At 35.8% G+C, this 25,545-nt stretch overlaps 1 protein-coding gene across 1 annotated transcript in view; it reads left to right on the top strand.

Moving 5' to 3' along the window:
* The window catches only part of LOC101628148 (spermatogenesis- and oogenesis-specific basic helix-loop-helix-containing protein 2), a 71,707-nt gene extending 49,647 nt beyond the window's left edge, over window positions 1-22,060 (top strand). The window contains 10 exon segments of the mRNA XM_012723169.1: window positions 633-694; window positions 774-878; window positions 2,608-2,707; window positions 4,388-4,498; window positions 17,428-17,575; window positions 18,000-18,063; window positions 18,066-18,090; window positions 18,351-18,388; window positions 20,114-20,370; window positions 22,040-22,060. Coding sequence (XP_012578623.1) covers window positions 633-694; window positions 774-878; window positions 2,608-2,707; window positions 4,388-4,498; window positions 17,428-17,575; window positions 18,000-18,063; window positions 18,066-18,090; window positions 18,351-18,388; window positions 20,114-20,370; window positions 22,040-22,060 — 931 coding nt within the window.
* The last annotated feature ends 3,485 nt before the right edge of the window (window positions 22,061-25,545 follow it).

The raw sequence follows: 25,545 nt of genomic DNA, 5'->3' as shown, positions 1-25,545 counted from the left end.
GAAGTACACTGCTGAGGGGAGCAGCGGGCGGGTCAGGAGAGGTCTGCCACACCATGTGGTCACCTCCAGGGCAGGCGGGAATTGAACTCATGCAGAAGCGGCTTTAGATTCTCAGTGCTGTGCTTTAACCCGCTGCGCCACCAGGGAGGGCCGAAAACTTTTTTTTTTTTTAAAGAATAAAAGTATTCCATCTTTCCCCTCACTAGTTTAAAATGATACTTTTACTAAATGTCCATATTAATGCTATCATTTTAAGTTATAAATTAAAAAAATCACTCTAGTTCCTAATAAGCAAAATTATTGAATCCAATTTCAAAAAAAAAAAAAAAGATTTTATTTATTTATGCACACAGAACTGGAGTGCAGGCCTGAGGTGCAAGGGTGGTGAGAGGATTCACCAGAGACAGAGTGGGGAGCAGAACAGGCTGATTGACGAAGTACACTGTTGAGGGTCAGGAGAGGTCTGCTGCTCTGTGTGGGTCACTTCCAGGGATAGGGAGCAAACTCCCACTGATGTGGACACAGCCAGCTTTACAGTGCTGCATTCCAACCCACTGCGCCACCAGGGAGGGCCCTGAATCCAATTTTTAGAACAATGATTTTGCTCCGTTTTAACACATTTTTCTTCTTAGATTTGGCAGGACAAAAGATACACATTTGTTGATTGTTTTTATAGTCCCCGAAAATTTTAAAGGTATGTGTCTGCTGGATATATTGTTTGTTTTCTCTCTGGATAAAAATCGAAGATCAATATTAAATACAATGATTTTTAGGTTGTATTTCAGTACATGGAGCTGATATTACTTTAACTGAGCCATTGACAATGGAAAAAATGAGTATTGTGCTAAAATACTGGAAAACATATTTCTCAAATACTGGTGAGTAAAAAAAAAAATGCCAAGTTTTGAAAATTCTAGTTAAAATTCTGCAAAAATTATGTATATATTTTTAACTTCACACCTTTTATTTTCTAAGGATTAACTGTAAATTGTATATATTGTTATAGTCTGAATTAAACAAGTATGAATAAAATAAAGGAAAACATATTTTTTACCTATGGAAAAAAACTTTCTATCTTTAGATGTTTAAAAGGTGTTGCTCAAGGCAAATATAGCTTTGTGGTACATATAGGGTTTTCTGGTAGTGAGACTGCATTACTTTACTTAGTCATAAATGGAATTAGCCATTCTATGGTGTATAATTGTCTAAAAGACAAGGATACTAACCTTGAATTATCATCTGTTTACTGCTTTGCAAAACACTTACATATAAATTACTTTTAAATACTAGATATTGTCACTAATATGTTGAATGTAAAATAACAGACTATATAGTCAGAAAGACTAACTTAAAATCAAACACTTGTTAGCTGGCTAAAGAACTGAAACACCAAAGTTGGGGAGGATTAAGAACAAAGAGGGTAGGATACATTGGTCCAATGTGTTGGAATATGGGTAAGCAGGTGCACTGTGGTGGTAATACAGGATAGGGATATCCTAATAGCACCACAGTTAAAATGTAATTAATTAAAAAGGAATATCTTAATAAATTTACTGATTAAAAAATGACTTATTTATGTTAATAGGGTGGTTATCCTTTGTTTTATATTTTTTGACACAGATAATTAGTGTCAGTGCTTTGATTAGACCTGTCACTTTAAAACAATTCATCTGTATTGTACTATGCATATTGCTGTCATCTAAATACATGAGCTAATTAAGTGAGCTTTAATTTTACTTGTAATAGGAGACTCTAATTTCCAAAATTCTATTGAAATAATTGTTGGTCAATGACTAGTTAGGCTTTTCCAGAATTGGAATACAAGCTAGGAAATCTCAAATTAAGATGATAATTTCTTGAGTGGGCCTCATGTTACTTTCAGGGTTGTCCTGGAGTTCATACTTCAGATGATACAGGATTTTGCATACTCTGCCTTTTTTTAAATGTTCTTTTTTAACACACAGGAGAGATTAGTGAGTCTGTTTTGTAACATTCCAGTGGCACCCAGACTCTACAGTTTCAGAGCTCTTCCTGGAAATGACTGACTGTGGTGACCGCAGTCCTGTCGGCAGCCTCTTTCTGACTTGGTGCACAGTGGCCGTAAAGCAGCTGCACCTCACCACCTGTCTAGCACCATTCTATTGGTCACAGCCATGTCTGCTGTAGTCGTCTCATCTTTGCAGTGAAGATGAACAGCTGCAAAACCAAAAAACAGAAAAAGCCCAGCAAAACTATCAGATGCCATGTTTTAAAAGTGCAGCTGCCTGTTGAAGACACATATATATTTTCTGTCTCCAACACTTACCTATAAATAAGAACTTAATAAGTAAATTCAGTTAAAGATGTCTTGAGCGAACTATTGCTAACTTCCTAGAATCTTGCGGAATGGGGTAAAAATAGGATATAGTATTTTAATTGTGTTTTCTGAACTGGGTGCATACTTCACAGATTCAAACCAACACCTGTAGTCTATTTTAAAAATATGTATTTGGTAAAATCTATGGAGTAAAAACAGATAATTGCTTTTGATTAAGGTTGTGTTGTGATTAATATCATATTCACCAGTGATTTTTAGAATGAAAATGATTCTTTTTTGAAAACTTTCAGTTAAGAATGAAAATTGTATGAAACCTGAAGAACATGGATTGCCCCTGCAGAAATCCTGCAGTGAACACCTGGGGTATTTTTCTACTGATCTGTTTGCTTGGTTAGTTTTGTCCCCTGATTTTTCATAATAGTGATTTTTTATTATGAACATTTTGTTAAAAATTTGTTTTTGAGAAATTGTTGCTTAGGAAACACTAACTCAAGGGCTGGTCTTATGAAAAAAAAAGATAAGGCTACCTTGTAGAAGAGGGATACAGCTTTTTCTATATTTCAAAATCCTGCGTTGGAACTATGGTTACACATTACAGAAGTATTCAGCTCAACATAAGGAAGCACTTCATAACAGTCACACCGACCATGGCGGAGCAAGTTGAATAGTAAGACAGGACGTTTCCCATTACTGGGCACATTAAAGTGGAACCTGGGTTATCACCAATGAAAGCTAAATAATAGGAATGACATTTGAACTTTTTGAAAATAGTAGAGTCTTTTCTACTATCAAAATGTTGCATATAATTCCACAATTTAAGTCGTTAAGAGCAGCCTCAACTGTTTTCCAGCTACCACTAAGCTTGTCCTGATTGGTTTTTTTTAATTCATAAAGCTATTCCTCCAAATTATTGAAAACAACCCCTAAAAGTCTCTCTGCTCTCCATCTCTCTCTCTCTCATAGATTTTTTTTAAAACTTGCCTTCAACCCTGCTTTGAATATGCAGTTGAACCAGGGTCAGTTTTATACCCTTCCAATGCTAGCATTATATTCTTACAAAAACTCAATTTCATTGCTTCAGGTTGATCTCTAAGGAGGCTTTAAATAGACAATAGACACAGGGCTAAAAGAATGTACACAACTGTTGAGGAGATGGGTGATGATAGTGAGAATTTGAGTTGGTCATTTTTGGAATTTGTAGAATGTGCCCATCAACTATTTGTAGAAATGTGACCATCAACTGTTTTGACCAAGGAAGAACCTTGACAAGTAATAATTGTACTTAAATGACTAAAGTTGCATGCACTTAACTAGTGCAGATATATCAATGGCTTTTTTGAACTCATTTAAGATTTTAACCTCAGTGAAATTTATGGCATTTAACCTTATCTGGGATATGTCAGAAAGGGTTTTGAAAGACTTTGTGATTTTTTTTTTATTAATTGCAGTTGCTTTTTGAATTCATCATGAATCTTTGATTTTCTTTAGAATTCTGTTACTATAAATAAAAGTAAAATTTCAAATCAAGCTATGTCCTGAGTGATAAAGGAGAAAATACTAATTTTTAAGTTTGTTAGTGATTTTTTTTTAAATCTATAAAAATGCCTAGAATTTTAAGAGTAGGTGGAGTGAAAAATGTCCATTAAGTGACAGTTTTTTAAATGAAGGGAACGTGACCTTTTTCACTCAAGTTGGGATAGTGTATTTTTACCCTCTAGTCCTTTGTGTTTTTCTTCCTGTAGTAACCTTTAAATATCGTCACATTATTGGATATAGTCATACTCAACGAGATCAGAATATTTTAATCAGCTTGTGTCTGTTGTTGTTTGTCAGTATATTTTAGAATTTTTAAAGTTATTGAACTAATGATGATCTTCATATTAATTATTTTGAGAATTTGAAATGAAAAATTCTGTACCAGATTTGTAAGAGAAAGTACATTGATACTTATTGTACATTTCTATGAAACAAAAGACTTAGAGAAGCATCCTTTTATTAATGTGTTGGTGCTTGATTTAATATTGCCTAATAATTTTCCTCTTACATGTATTTTATTTTTCTTGTTTCTAGCTCAGAATATCTAAGAAATGACATTGGGTTTGAATTAAAGTCTCCATTGTCAGATTTTGAGAAAAACAAAAAGAGTTCTTTTCTTCATTCAAGCAAGGAAAAGCTAAGAAGGTGAATTTTGATACAGCTCTGTTTAAGCATGATTCTTTGTAAGAAAAAAAAAGTTTCATGAATTTCATAATTTTTTGTACTTTTGTTAAAGTACTAGAAATCTCGCAACTTGCCATTTATTCATTTACAAATGAAATAGCATTCTATAATTTTGTCATTCAACAAATAGTAGTATTAGACTGTGAGAACATGACTAGGGAACTGGGTAAAGAATAAATTTTTGCTTTCAAGGAGGTCTTGACTACTTCTAATACCTGCAAATAGGCTACTAATTAGAAAACTGTGTTTTAACAAATGGCATATTAGAGAAGGATATAACATGAACACACTAGGAAAATTACCCAAGGAATAAAGGGTCTGGAATAAAGGGTCTGGGAAAGTTTTTTTTTTTTTAGGTGATAGCTAAATTGAGCTTTAAGCAAAAAGTCACCTTTATTTGGTTTAGAAGTCAGAGAAGGACATTTCATATAGCAAGACAACCAGGTGAGAGGCTGGCAGTATGAGAAGTAACGTGAATTTATGAAACTGAATGTATTGTTCTGTAGTTGGATCTGAAGGCGTAAGCAAGAAGTGGCAAAAGATGAGAGGTAACAGGTAAGAGCTAGGTATATAGCATGCTAAGAAATTTTAATTTCAACCTGAATTGCTGAGGAGGAACTGAAGGATTTATCAAAGGAGTGATATAAGATTTATACCTTAGAATGAAGATTCTAACAAGATGTTAGAAAGCAAATTGATTCTTCATTAGAGCCTCTAATAAGAAATGATGAAATCCTGAATTCTGGTGACAGAAATGGGATAGTGAGGAGAAAAACAATCATTAGCTAATATTAACTAGGTAGAATCTGTATGAGCATGGCTGAAGCAGGAGTCAAATGTGACTTCCAAGTAGGTAATGGAAACATCATCTGCATGGGAAATACTGTGGAACAGCATTCTGGCAGTGGGAATTGTTTTTGTTTTTATTGTGCTTGAACACATACTTCCAGGTTTAAATGGAGATGATGTAGTACACAGCTGGCTTTTAGATTCCAGAGAAAGATCCAGGCTAGATTTAGTCATTTGTGTATAGTATCTATTTGAAGCAGTGGATCTAGAGATGGATATGAGGACTTTGAAAAGCATATAGGAAAGAGACAAGTGGAGAAGAGAACCTATACATTTTGCTGAATATGTTATGAAAGAAAAAAGTGGGTATATTTACAGTGACATACTATGCAATTTATAGCTTATGATTATATTCTCAGTGTTTTGATATTAGAATTGTGATATTAGTAAATGCTTTCAATGAAGTGGTAATTGGGAAGTGGTACATTTTTTATTATTTGCATTTAGAGATTTCTTTTTTTTTAAGATTTGTTTATGCTTACAGAACTGGGGTATAGGCCAGAGGTGTGGTGGGTGAGGGGACCCACCAGAGATAGACTAGGGAGCAGAACAGGCAGATCTATTAAAATACACTGCAGATGGCCCTCCCTGGTGGTGTAGCAGGTTAAAGCACAGCACTAAGAAGCTGAAGCCACTTCCGCATGAGTTCGATTCCCGCCTGCCCCGGAGGTGACCACATGGCGCGGCAGACCTCTCCTGACCCGCCCACTGCTCCCCTCAGCAGTGTACTTTGTCGATCTGCCTCTTCTGCTCCCCGCTCTGTCTCTGGTGAAGCCTCTCACCGCCCCTGAGCCTCTGGCCTGTACCCCAGTTCTGTATGTACAAATAAATAAATCTTTAAAAAAAAATACACTGCAGATGGGGAGCAGTGGGCAGGTCAGGATAGGTCTGCCACACAATCTGGTCAGCTCCCTGGTCAGGGACTGAACTCATGCTACAGTGGCTTCAGGGAGCTTCCTAATGAGGTGCTTTAACCTTGTGCACCACCAGAAAAAGCCCTTCTTTTAAAAGAATTTTATCTTCTCTTTTATGTACAGTTTAATAAAATTTAGGCATCTAATTCTAAATTCCTGGTGAGATCCCTTTACTATATGTTTTAAATACACGGGTATGATATTTTTGCCTTGTTACAGTGTATTTTCCAAAGTGATGGCAATTCAAGAAAGTAAACACAGTTCTCAGAGAGTCCCAAGTTGTATCTGGCTATGAGATCTCTCTCTGTGAGTTCTTACTTGTTTGAGACACAACTGTACAGAGGAGAGATTCAAGGACTTAGTTTAAACCTAGACCTCTGCCTTTAGATCCCCTTGAGTCTCTCAGAATTACTCTAAACTAGGAAGGAATGAAATTGGTTTCTGTGGTAGAAAACAAAGACAAAGCCTGCTCTTTAACTTATGACCAACTGCTGCTTCCATACACAAAAGTAAAAGAAAAAGACAAGACCACAAGGCGTCAGCAAACCCTGTAATCTTCTTTGAATGAACACTAATATCCTTTCAGAAAGTTTATTTTTTCCTCATTCTTTTCTGTCAAAAAATTATCATATAATTAATATGCAATAAAATGCAATGGGAGATTGGGTGCCTTGCCTTGTTGGCCAGCCTTTCCTTAAAGTACAACTGAAAAACAGCCATGACCCACACATGTATCTCAACAGCTCATCATTTTGCTCCTTCCATCTACTATTTTGCTGTCTGAGATGGGTGCTTTATTACTTAATAAGGTTTTAGAGCAGGGAAAGGGGAGTGGAGCCTTGGACACACTGGCAGTCATTCCTGGTAAAAGAATGTAAACTAGCTGGCATGAGTTTTTGTGTGCCCAGAAACACAAGGGACCTCTGCAGTAATTGCAAACTACTGTTGTGCTTCTTGCTGAACCTTGGGATGAATCAGTCAGTGCCAGACACCCTGGGATGGATCAGTCAGTGCCAGACATTGATCTGGTTCTAGTGTAAGTAGTGGCAGAACATCATCCCACATCCTTTAGGAAGTGAGGTATTCTGAGGCTGAAGAAACATCTGCTGTCAACACTAGAATCCCACAATACTGGGAAGCAGGTCCTAGGCATGGAATGGAGCTTGATCTGACTACAGTGCTAGAAACAGAGCTATAGGTTCCCCAGCCCTGGTGTGATCCCCTCCCCTCCAAGCTGAAAACACTCAAGCAAGTAAGCTTTACTCCTCAGAGTCTCTCCTACTACTACCTCAATAAGCTAGGAAGATCTCACAACTAAAACCACAGTACTACTGAGGGGGAAAAGGGAACAACCATGTGGGAAAAAAAAAAGATCAACCAAGGGAACACAATATGGAAACAGACTATGGAGCTGAATTCAAGCTTCATGACTTAGAACTACCAAAGAATTTAGAATTGTAATCATTAAGAGGCTTAACAAAATTTGATACTTGTAATTAAACACAGAAATTAGGTCATCAGAAGGACATCAGAAAAGATATTCAGAAACAAAAGGAATTTGTTACCAAAGAAATTTAAACTATATAAAAAAAAAGCAAAAATTATGGATGGGAGGAATAAAACAAAAGAACTGAAAACAACCATGTAAAGCATAGTAAGTAGGCTAAATCTTACAGAGGAAAAGATCTCAAATCTAGATAAAATTTTTAAAAATAACTTGAAGAGAAGAGAGAAATAAAACTTTGGGGAAATGAAGAAACCCTCATGAAATATCAGATTACATTAGAAGAGTAACCATCAGGATAATGGGTATCCCTAAAAGTGAAGATAAAGACCAGAGACACTATTCAAATAATAGCTAAGAACTTTAAATTTAAGGAAAAGAACTAAGCTTAGATATCCAGGAAGCAGACAGAAAACCAAAACACTGAATGTGAAATGACTTCCCACAATACACATCGTTGTTAAAGTATCATAAGTCAAAGAAAAAAATATTGGAGAGTGCTGGGTGGATTTGTAGGGAAGCATGTAACATAAAAAAAGGCATCTCAACTATGAAGTCATCTGATTTCTTAGTAGAAATTCTACAGAATAACATTCACAATTTTAAAAAATAGCTATTAGCTAAGAATACTGTATCCTGAAACAGTACTGAAATATGATGGAAAAATAATTTCATGGACATAAACTACTAGAGTTTACTATACCAGTGCTACTCTATAAGAAATGTTGAAAGAAGTTGTATATGAAGAGAAAGATGAAAACACCTGAGCAAGGTGATAAATAGAAACACAAAATTAGAAACAAACAAGAACAATGTGAGATGAAATATTAAAGCTGAGGAAGAAATGGACTATAGTCCATGGAATCTATAGTCATGGCTATTTTTTAGTTACAGAATAATATAACCCACATGGAAACCACAAAACAAAAACTGGAGCAGAGAAATTTAGAAGAAATGAAGAATCTGAGAGAACCGCCAGGGAAAGCCATCCAAATAAAAGACAGAAACACTTAAAAAAGTTAGCTTCAGAAAGATAAAGTAACAAAAAACAAAACAAAAAACCAGTACAATGTCAGTAAATAAACCCCATATTTCAATAATGACCCTAAACACGAGTGGTCTGAATTCACCAGTAAAAATACATGAAAGATACAGAATTGTATAAAAAAGCATGATCCATCACTAATAAGCATACAGAGATCTTACATCAGATCTAAAGATAAGCATAGTGAAAGAATGGAGCAAGGAATTCCAAGCCAACAACAGAAATCAGCAGAACTGTTACTCTCATATCTGATAAAGTAATACTTTTAGTCAAAAAAAGGTAATTAGTGGCAAAGATGGCAGTGATATTTTCACAAGGTGACAATTTGAAGAAGATATAATTATCATAAATATTTACACACCTAACATAAGTACACCCTAGTATATAAACAATTAACAGATTTGACAGCAACACAGTAATAGTAAGGGATCTCAACAAACCACTTAAATCAGTGAATAGACCATCCAGATAGAAGTAAATAGGGAAAGATGGCCTTAAGTAATGTATAGAATGGACATAATATACATAGCTTTCCATCTGCCACAAAATTGATATACATTCTTAATGTTCACTTGGAACATTGTCAAGGATAGATTATACACTGGGGCACAAAATAAGCCTCAAAAATACATGAAGATGAACTTTACACCCAGCATTTTTTTTTAACTTAGTTTTTTTTTTTTTTTGTAAGATTTATTTATTCATACAGAACTGGGGCACAAGCCAGAGATGCAGTGGAGGTGAGAGGATTCACCAGAGACAGAGTGGGGAGCAGAACAGGCAGATCTATGTAGTACTCTGCTGAAGGGAGCAGTGGGCGGGTCAGGAGAGGTCTGCTGCACCATGTGGATCACCTCCAGGGTGGGGGATCGAACTCGCACTGAAGCGGCTATGACCAGCTTGCAATGTTGTGTCCTAACCCGTTGTGCCACCAGGAGGGTTACACCCAGCATCTTTTCTGCTCACTCTGTCTAAAGCTAAACATCAGCTACTAAAAGAAACCTAGAAAAACTCAAATATTTTAAAACTGAACAAAATACTTTTGAATGGCCACAGGTCAATAAAGAAGTGAAAGGAGAACTAAATTATATAGAATCCAATGAAAGCAGAGACAAACTAAATAATCTTTAGCAAGAAAAAAAAAAAGCAGTATAAAAAGAAAAATAAATAGTAAGACAGGTCCTTATCAATGAGTAAATCTCAAGTCTAACTTTAAGCAAAACTGAAGGAACTAGAAAAAGTGAAAAAGAGGAAATAAAAATCAGAAAAAAGTAATGAAAATAGAAACCAAAAGGATATTATAAAAGTTCAATGTAACATCAGTGAAACCAAGAGCTTGTTTTCTCACAGGATAAACAAGATTGATAAACCCTTATCTAGTTACACTAAGATAAAAAGAGAGATAACCCTAATAAAAGTGTCAAAAATGAAATTACAATAAGATACTGCAGAAATACAAAAGCTCATAAGAGACTACAATGAACACAATGGACATCTATAAGTAAACAGATTGGATAACCTAGGAGAAATGGGCAAGTTTTTAGAATCACAATTTGATTTTTTATTTTTTAGGATTTATTTATGCATAAGAACTGAGGTGCAGGTCAGAGGTACAGGGACAGGGGGAAATGAGAGGATTCACCAGAGCTAGAGTAGGTAGTAGAACAGGCAGATTTTCTGAAATGTACTGCTGAGAGAAGCATAGGGCAACACAGGCGAGGTCTGCAGCACCTTGTGGGTCAACTCCCTAACTAGGATGGAACTCTTGCTGCAGTGGCTGCTGGCTGCTGATAACTGCATCATGCTGAGACTTAACCCCTTGTGTCACCAGGGAGGTCCCAGAATTATAATTTTCTAAGGCTGAAGTAGGATGGCAGTTTGAATAGCACCAGAGCATTGGTCTGTGTGTAGGGTGAATAGTGTTAGAGGACAGTCCCCTGTCCTTCAGGAAGTGAGTTTTGGTAGATAGTGAAGTTTGTGCACATGTTGAGGTGTGAAGTTGTGCTCCCAAAAATACAGTTATTTATATGAAGGAATGGAAGGTTAATAATTGTTGAAGGGAAAAAAAGTTTGAAGACACCAAATTATAGAAAAATGCAGAGATCCTGGTAATTAAGAGCAGTGTATCTGATTTCTAATTTGAGATGGAAAATAGCCTATCATATAAAGCAATATTTTAGTACTCAATGTTTCTTCATCAAAAATAAAAGTAATTATATAAATTGTAGCTTGGTAATTAAATCCTTCAGAAAAACCCAGTAATCTGTAAGTTCTTTTCAGAGTTAGCAGATACAGACATTAAGCATTCCAGCCTTTTCCAAATTGTATAGCAAAATAAAATTGAGTTGTTAGTAGGAAATCCATCCTTCCTCAAATGCAAGGAAATTAACACACAGTGAAATCTTATGTGTATTGTTTAAACGTCTTTAGTTAAGTGTTCATTTTTGTCTGCCTTTTTACTAGATTTGTCTTTATTGTTTTTTAGAAGTTCATTATATATTACAAATATCTTCTCAGATTATGTGTTGACATAGACATTTTTAACTAATTTAAATTCTGCTTATAAGAGGTCACTTTAGGATCTATACCTTGCAAAATGAAACTTCTCTATTTTCTTGTTCACCACTTTAGGATATGCCCCAGCCCTATCTAGTCTGAAATTCCTAACCTTGATGTCAGAATGAAAACCCAAAAGCATTGGGAAGCAATGATCAAGGCTGGTTCCTAATGCTTGCTAGTACCGTTCATTGTCTTGGGGTATTAGAGAATTTGGAACAGTTCCATTTAACAGTTACCAGAACATGAAATTAATACAGTTAAGAGATGAGTTGTAATTAAGTGTAATTTTTGATGAGTTTTGAAAAAAAAAATGTTTCATTATAGTTCCCAAGAAGAGGGAGTAGACCACATCACTGAAGGTCACATTGGGCAGCACCAGGGTCAGTGAGAAGGCAAAGTAACACATGCATCCAATATAATCTACTATGCATTCATCGAACTGGATGTTCTTTTATGTGCATGTCTTTTTGATTCTAGTGTTTTGAAACTAACCTGCTGACCATGGGGAGACTGCCCACCAGAGCTAGCCATTTTCTGGAGATAGTGAATGATTTGCCAGTGAGGACACTGACATAGACAAACTGGCCATCACGCCAGAACTGCCCCACCCCACTTCCCTGAGCAAGGCTCTTATGCTTCAGGACAGTGTTCCCTTGTCCTAACCACTCCAGAATCAGGTCCCAGACAACTCGGCAGAGCCCTTACACCCCAAAGCCTGCTAATATTATTCAAATTAATCCATTTTAAGCCTATTTACCTGGCCCATTCCTTAGAAACCACAATAAAGACTCTTGTTCATGCTTTTCTCCATCTCCTTCTGCCTCCTAACCGAAACTGACGCTTCCCCTTGTGGCCCTGATGTGACACACCACCTCTCTTAGGAACCTTACCCGCAGATTATCTCTTTAATGGCAGTCATCTCCTGATCTATTGGCCTCATCATGCCTGAATAAGAACAAAACCTACTCTTTAAATCACCACCTGCTCTTTCCTAATCAAGAGTTTCCAGTCCCCTAGAGCAACTGCTCTTCTGATTTTTATCAGTTTAGATTTACTTTCTTTGTTATAGAATTTCCTCTGGCTTCTTTACCCAATTAATGTTTTGAGATTCATTAATGCTGTTCTATCAGCAGCTTGTTCCTTTTTATTGTTGAGGAATATTCCATTTTATAAACAATATCATATTTTGGTTATTTCCTGGGCTTTGTCTTTCAAGAGCAAATCTGCTATGAACATTCACTTTTTTGTGAACCTGTATTTCCATGTGCTTGACTATGTACCTGGAAATAGAATGTGTATGGATAGATGAAGAGATCTATATTTCTCTTTTTAGAAGTGTCCAAGCAGACTTACAAAACATAAGTGCATCTTTTTATACTCCTACCAGCATATATGAGAGTACTAATTACCCCATATCTTCTCAACAATTGTTTCTGTTAGTTCTTTTCATTTAAACTATTTTAGTGGTTGTGGAATATACTTTAGGTTTGACTTTAAATTTTCATTAAACAAAAATAGGGTAATGCGCTTTTATATTGAGACCTAAGAACTCTTTGATACTCTAAATTTATGTTTTATGTCTTGAGATATTTTCTTCCAGCCTCTGACTTACTATTTACTTTTATGACAATGTCTTCTGATAAGCTTTAAGAGATGTTTTATGAAGTCAAGTTTATTAATTTGTCATGCTTTCTCTGCATTAAAAATCATTGCCTACCACCAAATTGCAATATGTCCTTATATTGCCTATAAGAATTTTTATAGTTTTAACCATTATGATTATTTTATTCAACTTAAATTATTTTTTAATATATAACATGAGATAAGTGTTGATTTTTTTTTTCTCCCTTCATGGGTATTTTCAAGATTTTGTTAAAAAGACACAACCTCCAGTTAATTGTTTTTGTGCTTTAATAAAAATCAGTTACTGGAACTAAAAAGATAAATATAGAAAGATTATAGACTATAAAGATGATTGTACTTTTTTATACTGAGTAACAAAATTTAGAAAATTAAAGCTAAAAATAATTCCATTTATAATAGAGTGATAATGTTTTGGAATACTTAGGAATAAATATATATTGATCACTCCAAATATTAGTGAAAAATTAAAGAACACCAAAGTCATGCATTATAATCATATTTATGAATTGAAAGACCCACTGTTGTTAGCTGTCATTTCTTACAAAATTAAAATATCACTTTATTTTAATCTACATTTAAATCCCTGTGGGATTTTCTTTTGGTAAAAATTAACAGTCTGATTATAAGATGTATGAAAAGGATTTAGAACAATAAAGGACATAAAACAATCTTGAAAAAGTGTAATAGAGAACTTAAACTATCGGACTTCAAGAATTAGTATACAACTATGATTACCAATGTTACTATCCTAAAAGATGAGAAATGTATCAGTGGGACACATTTTTTTAGCCCAGTACTAGACTCATGAACTTGTGATTGTTTCATTTTCACTGCAAAAATACTGGGAAGCAAAAGTCTTTTATATAAATGATGTTGAAACAACAGGTTAGCCATATGGAAAAACAATGAACTTTGACACCCTATCTGATAACATATAAACTGTTAAATCAGGATAGAGCATAAACAAAGTTATACCATACTACTAATTTTTTAAAATAACATTGTTCAATAGAATTTTCTGCAATGATAGAAATGACCTGTGTCTGTGTGTTCAGTACAGTAGCTACTAGCCACAGGTAGTTATTGAGTCATAGAAATTTGGCTATTGTGACTTTGGGAATGAGTTTTAAATTTTACCTCATTTTAATTAACTTATTTTTCAATAGATTCATGTGGCTAATGACTATTACACTGAGGACTACAATTCTAGAAGAGAGCATAGGAGATATCTTAACAAGCTGAGGTTCCTTAGAACACAGAAAGCAAAAATCTCAATAAAGAGTTGGTGGATTAGACTTGTCAAAATTTTAAATTTTGCTGTCAAAATACATCACTAAGGAAGTAAGTAGACAAGGCACAGATAGGCAGAAAGTATTTTCAAAACAAGGTTTTGGTAACACAGTATTTGGAATATATTTTAAAAGCTCATAATATTCAATAGTAAAAGACTTGCACTCTACTTTATAAAGTAGGTAAAATATTTGAATAGACATTTCACAAAGGAAGATATGCAAATGCCCAGTGAAGTGCTCAATATAATGAGTTGCCATAGAAATGCAAATAAAAGCATAAGGAATTAAAGCATGTAATATCTCAGAGGGGCCAAATACTAAGGTGAAAATGGCAGAGAGTATTATATATTATCAAAAATTTGGAAGAAGAACTCTCATACAGAGTGCTTTGGTGGTGAATCTGCTATAGTAAAAACATGGAAGGGGGATATTCTCTACTTCTAAAGCATAGTGATATAAATCAATACTACCTCAATAATAGAAAAAGGATTTTCATACATTAATGGTAGAGTTAGAAAATGGTACTTTTGTGGGGGGGGGGAATGCTGCCATTTTCTTACATATGTATAATATAACCCAATTCAGTTCCTAGATATTTACTCAAGAAAAATGAAAACATGCATTCACAGAATGATATGCAGAATGATCTAATAAGTGTTCACTAATAAGAACATGGATAAATAAGCTGTGTCTGTTTATTCAGTACTATGGACTACTGGTACTTAATAAAAAGGAGCAAACTACTAATATAGGCAACCATATGGTAACTCTCAAAAGCTCAAAAACATTATGCTGAGTGAAAAAACATTGAACAGTGTCTGCTGTAAGATTTGATTTCTATGAAGTTCAACAGGTAAAACTCAGGTAGAATAGAAAATAGCAGAAATGTTCTTGGCTCTTAAGGGGGTTGCCTCATATAGGGGATGAGATCAACTGGCCAGGCACACAGAGAACTTGGTGTGGTCATGAAGTTGATGAGGGTTTGTATTATACAGTTTTGTGTTTGTTCTGTTTCTAAGCAGATTGGCTCCCTTAAGATTGGTATATTTTATGTAACTTTTACCTTACAATGAAATAGTCTGAACCCTCACTTATGACATGGTTAGGCAGGTTAATGAACTAAAATCTGCAACTTATTTTGAAATGTTTAAATATAAAATGGATCAGTGTGTAGCCAGTGGGAAGATTCATACATGATAAAGCAAATTAGCAAATGTTTATTGTAGACTTTAGGTAGTGAGTATGTGAATGTCTCCTACATAAATTCATAATTCTTTCAGTTTTTCAGTATTGAGAATTTTTCATTTATTCAATCTTTATGCATGCTTGAACATTTTCCTAATAGGTGGTGGAAGAAAACTTTAATGTGACTTTTCACTAGAAAAGCGACAAGTTCCTGACAATAATATTTGGAAAATATAGAAAGCAAAAGGAAAATATATTATTATCCATAGCCTCAACTGTCCAGAAATAATGATTACTTGATATTTTGCTTTCTATTTTCTTTCTATGGTTTGTTTAGTGACTGATCATATTTTGCCATCTGTATGTACTATCTTATATCTATACCTAAAGTTTATATCATATCATTTCTGCTGCCAGACAATACTCTGAGCTAATAAAACTATGCTTCTTTAAGTATCTACTTATTTTCTATGCTTAGATTGTTTTTCATATCTCACTGATACCTGAAAACATTTTTACAAAAAGTTTGTTCTTTTTTTTAGATCCCCATAGGAAACATGCCAAAGTGTGAAAACTTTGAAAGCCCTTCATTTTTTTTTTTTTTAAAGATTTATTTATTTTTGCATACAAAACTGGGGTATAGGCCAGAGGCTCAGGGGCGGCGAGAGGCTTCACCAGAGACAGAGTGAGGAGCAGAACAGGCAGATCGACGAAGTACACTGCTGAGGGGAGCAGCGGGCGGGTCAGGAGAGGTCTGCAGCGCCATGTGGTCACCTCCGAGGCAGGCGGGAATCGAACTCATGCGGAAGCGGCTTTAGATTCTCAGTGCTGTGCTTTAACCCGCTGCGCCACCAGGGAGGGCCGAAAGCCCTTCATTTTTAATGTTGACTTTTCCACCCCTTTCTCTCCAGAAAGACAGACCCACAGAACCCCACAGCTCCTCAAAGCCAAAGTAAAACACCAATGATCTTGAATATTTAAGTTGTTCACTGGCTATGTTATATTTTTTTTATTAAAAAAAAAATGGGGACCTTTCTGAGAGGCAGAGAGATTTAATAAGTTACCAACAACAATCCCAGCTAGTAATTGGCAGAGCTTCCATCTAACCCTGTTGATGTTAAGTCAGTATTAAGCATGACAAGTGTGCAATAATGTTTGTTAAATGAATATGTGAATAATGTAAAGGTAATAAAGGCTTCAATCATTTTAGATTTACATAGTCTATGTATTTCTCTTTAGTACTATAAAAAATTATGTTTGTTTCTTTTTGAAGGTAGCTTGGAAGTTATTCTCTTTGTATGCTTAGTTTATTTGTTCTGTCTAGAATTACCTCCTTGTAAAGCAACTTAACGATTTTCCTTTGGCACAGAACACAGAGTTATATCTAGTAAAGCCCATGTATTGAAAGATGCTAATTGAGTTATTGCTGGAGATGTGACTCAGGTCACAGTGATTTGAGTATCTTGATTGTTCTTTACCTTCTTAGGCTTCTAGTGTGAATCACAAAAGGAATTATGTGTCTAGTGTGTGATCACCATCTGTATGTTTCCATCTTTATGTTTCTGTAGGCAGCGGGGTGTGTGGACTCCCCAGTGTCTGGTAGACTGCTCACTGCAGTAGGCATGGGGTATGTGAGCTAGGACTGCCATCTCTACAAGCATTGTTTGTGGGTGCAGTATAAGTGGGTGCCCCAGCAATTTGATCCTAGGAACTGTGGAGGCTGCTGACTTGTGGGGACACTACCTTGCTCCAAAATGAAGACTAGATGGGAGGGGAACTGTTCCTTTATAAAACACACTCACACACACACACACACACACACAAGAGGAAGGATGTTTATCCTTGTGTGGAAAGAAGAAAATAAAACTAATTATTCTTTATTATAATTCTCTGCTTAGAGAACGAATCAAATACTGCTGTGAGCAGCTGCGTATTCTATTGCCATATGTAAAAGGGAGAAAGAATGATGTGGCTTCGATTCTTGAGGCAACAGTGGATTATGTGAAGTATGTTAGAGCGAAAATCCCTCCAACCATTATGAGCCAGGTATTCGACTCCCAAGCCCTTGAATTTTGTCCCCATAGACAATGTCTTAATTCCACAAATATACTTCTTTATATACATATATATAAAGATTTACTTTATTTATACAGAACTGGGATACAAGTCAGAGGTGCAGGGGCAGTGAGAGGCTTCACTAGAGACAGAGTCAGGAGCAGAACAGGCCGACCGATGAAATACACAGCGGAGGGGAGCAGTGGGTGGGTCGGATGTCTGCCGCACCCTGTGAGTCACCTCTGGGGCCAGGGATGGAACTTGCACTGAAGCATCTGTGGCTAGCTTGCAGTGCTGCACTTTAACCCATTGCACCACCAAGGAGGGCCCTCTTTTTATATTTTTTAATAAGGAAAGGTATATGTGTATATATATTGTAAAAATTGACATCTAAATAGACTTATCTATTTCTTAGATTACAGAAGCACTTCAGAGTAATAGGAGGTTTTGTAAGAAACAGCAAATACCCATCCAGCTGTCTGACCCAGCACAATCATGGCACAGAGGTATGAAACTTAAGTCAACTTGTTCATTGTCTCCAATACTAATGCTAGAAGTGTAAAAGAGGCTCTGGACCCACCCATAATAAAAACTTAGGTGTTTACTAAAAATCAATAATCTTTTCCTAAAGATGAGACAAAAGATCAAACAAGATGGAATTCTTACTCTCATAAAGCTGGCAAATTAGTAGGAGAGAAAGTCACAAAGCAAAACATAATTCTTGTAATGTGTTAAGTGCTGAAATAAAGGTACTGTGCTTTTACAGGAAAGTAGTGGATGCCCCAGGAACAGGAGAAATTGTTGGTATGGTGTCTATCGTGAAAAGAGAAGTGCCAAATTAAAATGTAAACCTCCTTGTTCACATAATCAAAAAAGTTAGTCAGTTTAGACTTTTCTCGGACTTATGGGGAGAGGAGAACAGGAAAAAAATTAGCCATGAGCCGTGGTTCATCTACTCAAAGTAGCTGTGGCTGAATGTCACAGGGATGAGTAACTCAGCCCAGGTGAACTCAGAGATCAGACTGTAGGCATGTGCCTGCCTCGTTACCTCCTACACATGACTATTCATATACTGTTGAAAGCCTGAAACACTCTTTTTGTGATAGTGAGTTCAGGCCTTTCTGTACCCTATCAGCTCTTAATATTGCATCACCTAAGGCAACTATTATTGGGAAAACACAAATACACCCAGGCTATAGAGTTAACACCATAGGTGTGTTCAGACTGGAGGAGACTAAAGCACATTGAGTCAAAATCCCCAGGTTCATTTTATTTTTATATATTGTTCCATTTGAAAAGCAATTATTAGTCATTTACTAACCCAGCTAAGACAATAACTGTTCATTTTTCACATATCTCCTTTGTTTTCCTATGTATATTTTTCTACAGTAGTAATCAGACACCCAGTTTTGCCACTTGCATTCTTATTTAACGTTGTTTCATATATACTTTAATTTTTTATTATGTAGTCTTCATCACTGTTTCAGTGCTCTTAGCAGTTTATCAAATGAGTTAGAGAATAATTTTCATCATTATCCTCTGGTTACTATATTTCATGTTTCCAGTTTTTTGAGTATAGAGATTTTATGTAAAATAGGAGATATTTTCCAATATATAGATTTTTCAATGTTTTGGACTTTGGCCTGTATACATATAAATATGTGATGCATGAGGTAGAGAATGTGAGCACATATAAGTATGTTGCCAAGTTGTTTTTGAAAGAAGATTGGAACAGTTGAAATCAGTTAAGCTTTTTAAATTTACTTTCATAATCTATATCGGTAAATTGAATGCCAGAGCAGCGATCACCAGAGGTCACCAGGTTGCTGTGCTTAAGTCTGACCTGTGCACATGTACACAATGTTTACACATCATTGGGTTGCCTGTACTTCTCCGTTCCATAAATCTTTGTAGACATTTGCTGAAAGAATTTTTCACAAATATTTCAGATATATTTGTGTTTAAGTAGGCATAGAGATTACATTATCTTACTTTATTGTTAATGTCCAAAGGAAATAGGTATTCATGGTGTTGCTTAAGATTGATTTATTAACACTCATGATGCAGGTTTAAATTTTTTTCTGCTTTTAGTTACTATGTAGCATATAAGTGTTACTTACAGAATATGGTAATGTATTACTATTACATATAAGCCACTTCACTGATAATTGACCAAACTTTACTTATGATTGAATGGAATTCTTTCTAATATTCTTCCTTACATCATAATGATGATAACAGCTTTTGTTATGATGAAAGACACACACACACACACACACTACAAAGAGCAAATCTCTATCTTACCCTCTTAAAACTTGTTCTTTTGAACAGTAATTTATAGTGTGTTTATTGCATTAAATGTCACTACAAACAGGTTTACTTTTCTATCAGCACTGTAGTGCACCAATAGTATATTTGCAACATTGGGAAATGAAATAGGGGGAAAATTATTTAAATACTTCTAGCAATTTGGAGATATACAGTTGTATATGCTGACAATTGTTTTCTTTTTTTTTTTTTTTATTAAAGGTCAGTCCAACTATGCTTCAGAGAGTGCTATTGGTGATATGTATAAAACTCGAATTTCCAGCACATCTCTCTCTGTCAATTCTTTGCCCACTGTCAGATACTATTCTAAAGTCATCTCTTCCTATGATGCAGCTGCTGTAACAAATCAGAACATCTCTGTTCATTTTCCATCTGCCATGCCCAAAGTCTCAAAATTTCTTCCTCAGCACTGTACTTCTGTCTGGGGCCAGACATGCACAGCACAGCCCAAGTGTCTGGTAAGTCTGGGCTCTTAGATCAGATTGCATTCTTTCCTACAAGCCAGCAAGGCTCTGGGTCTTGCATTTTGTTGTTACTACTCTCAACAGAAATCTCTTAAGTTGGGATCAGATGCAGTTAACCCAGGCTTTCATTCTCCAGGCTGTAAGACAGCTAGATATCCAGAGTAGTGAGTCTGGGGGGTGGCTTTACTGGGGTGACCTTCAGTAACTAGATGTAGCCAGATTACCTATAGAACCCTTCCCCATACCCCCGGCTTCTAATAAGATGCTATACCACCTTTCGTGAGCCTCACTCTCAACTGGTTCTATAACTAGCTGCTGCTATATCTCCTGTGCTCACAAAGTCACTCATACTACAAGAAAATCTGTCTGTATAACACCAGCCTGGCTGATTTCACATGCTAGATATTCTCATATCACATTTATTTATTGTGTATCCACTGTGTTCTAGCATCATACTAACCACTAAGAATGTAGTATACAAAGAAATGTCCTCGTGAAGATTTAATAACATAGGGAAACAGACTTAAAAATCTGGGAACTGTGAATTGCATTGGAACACATCTGAGGAGTACTGTAGTATGTATCTATTATGATTTAGGGACTACTCATCTCTGGAGGAAGTACTCTCTGAGCTGAAGTCTGAAGAATAAGAATTACTTCAGCAAAAACCATTAGGAGTTAAAAGTAAGGAAGAGAGGCCCTCCCTGGTGGCACAGGTTAAAGCACTGCACTGAGAAGCTAAAGCCACTTCCGCATGAGTTCGATCCCCGCCTGCCCCGGAGGTGACATGGCGCAGCAGACCTCTCCTGACCCGCCCACTGCTCCCCTCAGCAGTGTACTTCGTAGATCTGCCTGTTCTGCTCCCCACTCTGTCTCTGGTGAAGCCTCTCACCGCCCCTGAGCCTCTGGCCTGTACCCCAGTTCTGTATGTACAAATAAAAAATTTAAAAAAAAAAGTAAGGAAGAGAAGCGTTCCAGGCAGATGAATCAACATCTCTAAATAGTGCCAGAATTGTTCTTTTTGTGGAAAATCTGTCCTTTCATGTCCAATTCTAGAGTAAGACCCAAAATAGACTGGCCTGCTTAAAGAAGATTTCTGATAACTTTAACATAGTTACTAATACTTTCACATATTAGTTATAACTAATATCTTTTGAGTACTCAACAGATAATATGTCAAATACTCTATGTACTTAATATGGGCAATCTAATGAATCTGAAATTATTCTTTCAGGTAGATACTATTATCTCTATATGATATCTCAAAAGTAGGAATATCATGTCCTTCCAAAAGAAAGTTTATGAGAAGAGTATTTGAAAGAGAATCACAAAGACACTTTAAAATATGAAATATCTACATATACAATACTATTGCTAATGATCCTCACTATTCCAACAGGAATACCAGGATAAGTGAGAAAACCATTGTGACTTTGTTGATCAATATACATTTATTTTATGTAGCTTTTGTCAGAGAATTGTAGCAAGAAAATAATACTTTTACCCACAATAAGCAATGCATGCTTTAAAGCTGTGGGTGTATTCACCTGAGGACTTTAAATTGTTTAGAACTCATGTCATCTTACTTTGAGACTTTAACTTATATTTCTGACAATATGAATCAGTATAAGCCATGATTTAATTCATGTTTTTCTCTTTGCAGCCACAGTTTTGGGCATATTGACAGCACGTGTTTGAAATTCACACTCTAGATCACCTATTGGTGCAATTTGACAATGCAGGAAGAATGGAATAGAGAATGATTTTGAAAGCTACACCCAGAGAAAGAATTCGCAATGTATGGCTTCTGATAATGGTGCTAAAAGCATCTGCAGATAAAAAGACAAACAGCAGAGTGCCAGCCCCACCCTTCACCTACCTTCTTACACAACTGGGTCTCCTTCAACCAGAGAGCTACAAGAATAAATGACCCAAGTGACCTACATTTTCTTGGAAAGCATGCTACAATTTATGAAAAAAAAAGTGTTCTATTAAAAAAGTCCACATAGATTTTATAAAGTGATGGCTGGGTGGTGCCTTCGTACTCTGAGGTCGATGAACACAGACATTGCAACTTGATTCTAATTTTTACTAACACTGCCAAGTCCTGTCACTTATTTCTAGGTAGGTTCTTTTCTAGTTTGACTAAATCTTAAGAGTTTTTCCTTTGTTATTCACCATCCAAACTATTTTAGTTTCAGAGGTTTTACTTCTTCACCTGATTACTAATGAATAAATTGACATTTGTCTTTGCATCTTATAATCTGGTGAGTGATGTGATAGCTAATAGGTAAATGTTTGTGTCTAGATCTTTAATTACAGAGTAGCACCTCTTTAATTTTTTTCATCTCCTCCTCCCCATGAATATTAGAAAAGATTTGAAAATAAGAGGAGAAAAATATTTATTTTATATTTCATTGAAATGTTCTTATGCATAATATGTTTTATTGTTAAAGAAAAATTGTTTTGACCCTGAAAATGGTAACCCATTTTTGTTTTGTCTAATAAATATGTGTTCCCTATTACAGTAAAACTATGTAAGGAACTTAATAGATTTTGAGAAACTTAAAACTACTTTAGGCATAGCCTAATTTTTATGTTAAATTGTATAAGTTTTCTTCAAAGATGCTGTGATGGTGAAATCTGTAGTTGTTTGACAAATAATATAAAAGAACTAGAAGTTTCCAACTGAGGTTCTATGCTTATTATTTTATTTATTTTTTAGATTTATTTATTATTTATGCATATAGAACTGGGGTACAAGCCAGAGATGCAGGGGTGGTGAGAGGCTTCACCAGAGACAGTGGGGAGCAGAACAAGCAGATCAATGAAGTACTCTGCTGAGAGGAGCAGCAGGAGGGTCAGGAGAGGTCAGCTGCACCATGTGGGTCACCTCTGGATGCAGGGATCAAACTTGCACTGAAGAGGCTGTGGCCAGTTTGCAGTGCTGCATCCTAACCTGTTGCACCACCAGGGAGGGCCCCTATGTTTATTATTTTAAAAGTGTTTTGTTTCATTCCTCATACTCGTGCCTTCAAAAGGATTTGCTTTGGCTCTGTTAGGAGATATGTTTGGGTATATTGGACACTAATACATAGTCTGAGATTCACAACTAGTCTTAATTGCTGCTTGGACTTTTGTTGTGCACCAGGTTTCCCTAGATCTCCAGGTGGGCCATGAGAGAGGCAGTGGCTAGGAGTTCAACAGAGTAATTAGAGGGGCAGCCCTTGCATCCTGTCAGTTTGCTATTCTCAGTTACCACTTTCTCTTCAACATTGAGGTCTGGGAGGCTACCAGATTTATTGTTAAAGCTCTATATATTTTTTCAAGGCTGGTTGCCATTATTCTGAACTTCATGCAAGTATCCAATTTTGTTTCTAATACTAGAATTTCATTTTAAGTAAATTATTTTTCTTCCAAGTAAATTTTACTGTGAGCCAAGGAGGAAAGTTTAATTTGGCCTCAGCCTGCAGCAAAAAGGCAGGATTTTTTTTTTTTCTTTGTAAAGTCAAGTTGACTGGTCAGAAGATAGTACAGTTTTATTTTTACAATGGAAAAGATAAAGGCTTGCAGTTTTCACACTGTAGTTAACAGTCCCTGTCTTTGTCTGAACAGGGAGTAGAAGCAAAAGAAGGGTTCACTTCTTTTAGTTTATCTGCATGCCAATAAAACGTGCTGGTATAAGGAAGGCGCTTTCATAATTTTATTATTATTTATGTGTTATAAAATTCCTCTAAATAAACAGTTTAAAGCAGAATGCCACTTTTGGATTACAGTGAAAGCTGGAAAACATCTCATTTTTCTGAGTGTATGGCACTGGGGTATCTTGAAACCAGAACCCGAGACTCCTGACATTTTCTTTTATCAACTTAGCAGGCCGTCATTGGTTTCCCCTTTCCTCTGCCCGGCTCCCTGGTACATGGAATGAGGAAGCAGGAAACCAGTGGATCACCTTGGTTAATCGGGTATCAATAGCTGGTTTCATCACTGTGGAAACATGATGCGCCTTTGGAAGCGAAGAAACCTCTTATCTCTATTTTTCAAGGTTTTTTTTACATCCTAGCATAATTTTTTTTTAAGCAAAACCCCAAGAATATACTCACATACACATATACACACACAATTACATTACGTCATGTGTTGTGTGCTGCTGAATTTACTCATCAGGCTGTAGTAGATATATTTTTTCATTTTTGCCCAAAGCACAGATGTCTCGATATCCATAATAAACCACATGGGTTTCAGCATTAATAGGAGAAATTCCAGGAAATAGACTTCTAAAATGTACAGATAAATTTGTTCTGAAAAATGGTCTTCCAAACTGACTATTCTAAAATATCTTTGCAAGCAGATATTCTTCTGTATTTCTTTCCCAAGTATTTGTAAGGCAACGGGAAGATGTTGGTGGTGATTTATTTTCTAAAACACTTAGTTATTCTTTTCCTTCATTGAGTCCTAGGCCATTTTCTTATCTCCTTCAAAATAATAACCTAATTTTAAAAATCTATAAATTAGAAATTAAGAGATTCTACACTAGTTATTTGATAGCTGGACAAAGCACTTACTACATAATCAAAGTGAGTGTTCAAACAAAGGAAACAATGCAACAGACTTTGAGAGAACTATTCCAACTATCACAAGTTTGAGTTTATTTAGACAAGGGGAACAATGAATCATTGACATTAAATGTGTAATTATTGCTGATTGAGGAGCTTCTGACCATAAGTTATCTTGATTTAAGAATGTGTTGTTTTGGTTTGTTTGATTGTTATTTACTTATTTCCCTGACACCTGAAGAAATGCACTGTAGAAATGCAAAGGCTGATGGTGTCTATTGTTGAAATCTTATGGGGCCACATGGTCATTCCTGGGGCTTGAAAGGCCAGTTTGAACTGCAGGGAGTAGATTTTTGCAAAGCTGTTTTCCTACTTCAAGTCTATGTAGGTGGCTTTGCTCTCCTGTCTGCCAGACCTTGGGACTGTCCCAGAACATTTTATAGTATGTTGATAGCTTCATCCCTTTTGGTCAGATAATCATCCTTCTTTTCATTGCATTGTGATTCTGGTCAATGTCCAGGCATCTTTGTATCTTTACTTATAATTCACTTAAAAAGGTGTGCCATGTCACTTTAAGATCCAAACCGTTAACTCTTATTGCCCTCCTTGGTGC

This window comes from Condylura cristata, unplaced genomic scaffold, assembly GCF_000260355.1.
Source record: "Condylura cristata isolate star-nosed mole 26May11 unplaced genomic scaffold, ConCri1.0 scaffold00010, whole genome shotgun sequence".
In the NCBI taxonomy this organism is placed as follows: domain Eukaryota; kingdom Metazoa; phylum Chordata; class Mammalia; order Eulipotyphla; family Talpidae; genus Condylura; species Condylura cristata.
This window is presented reverse-complemented; position numbering and strand designations above follow the sequence as displayed.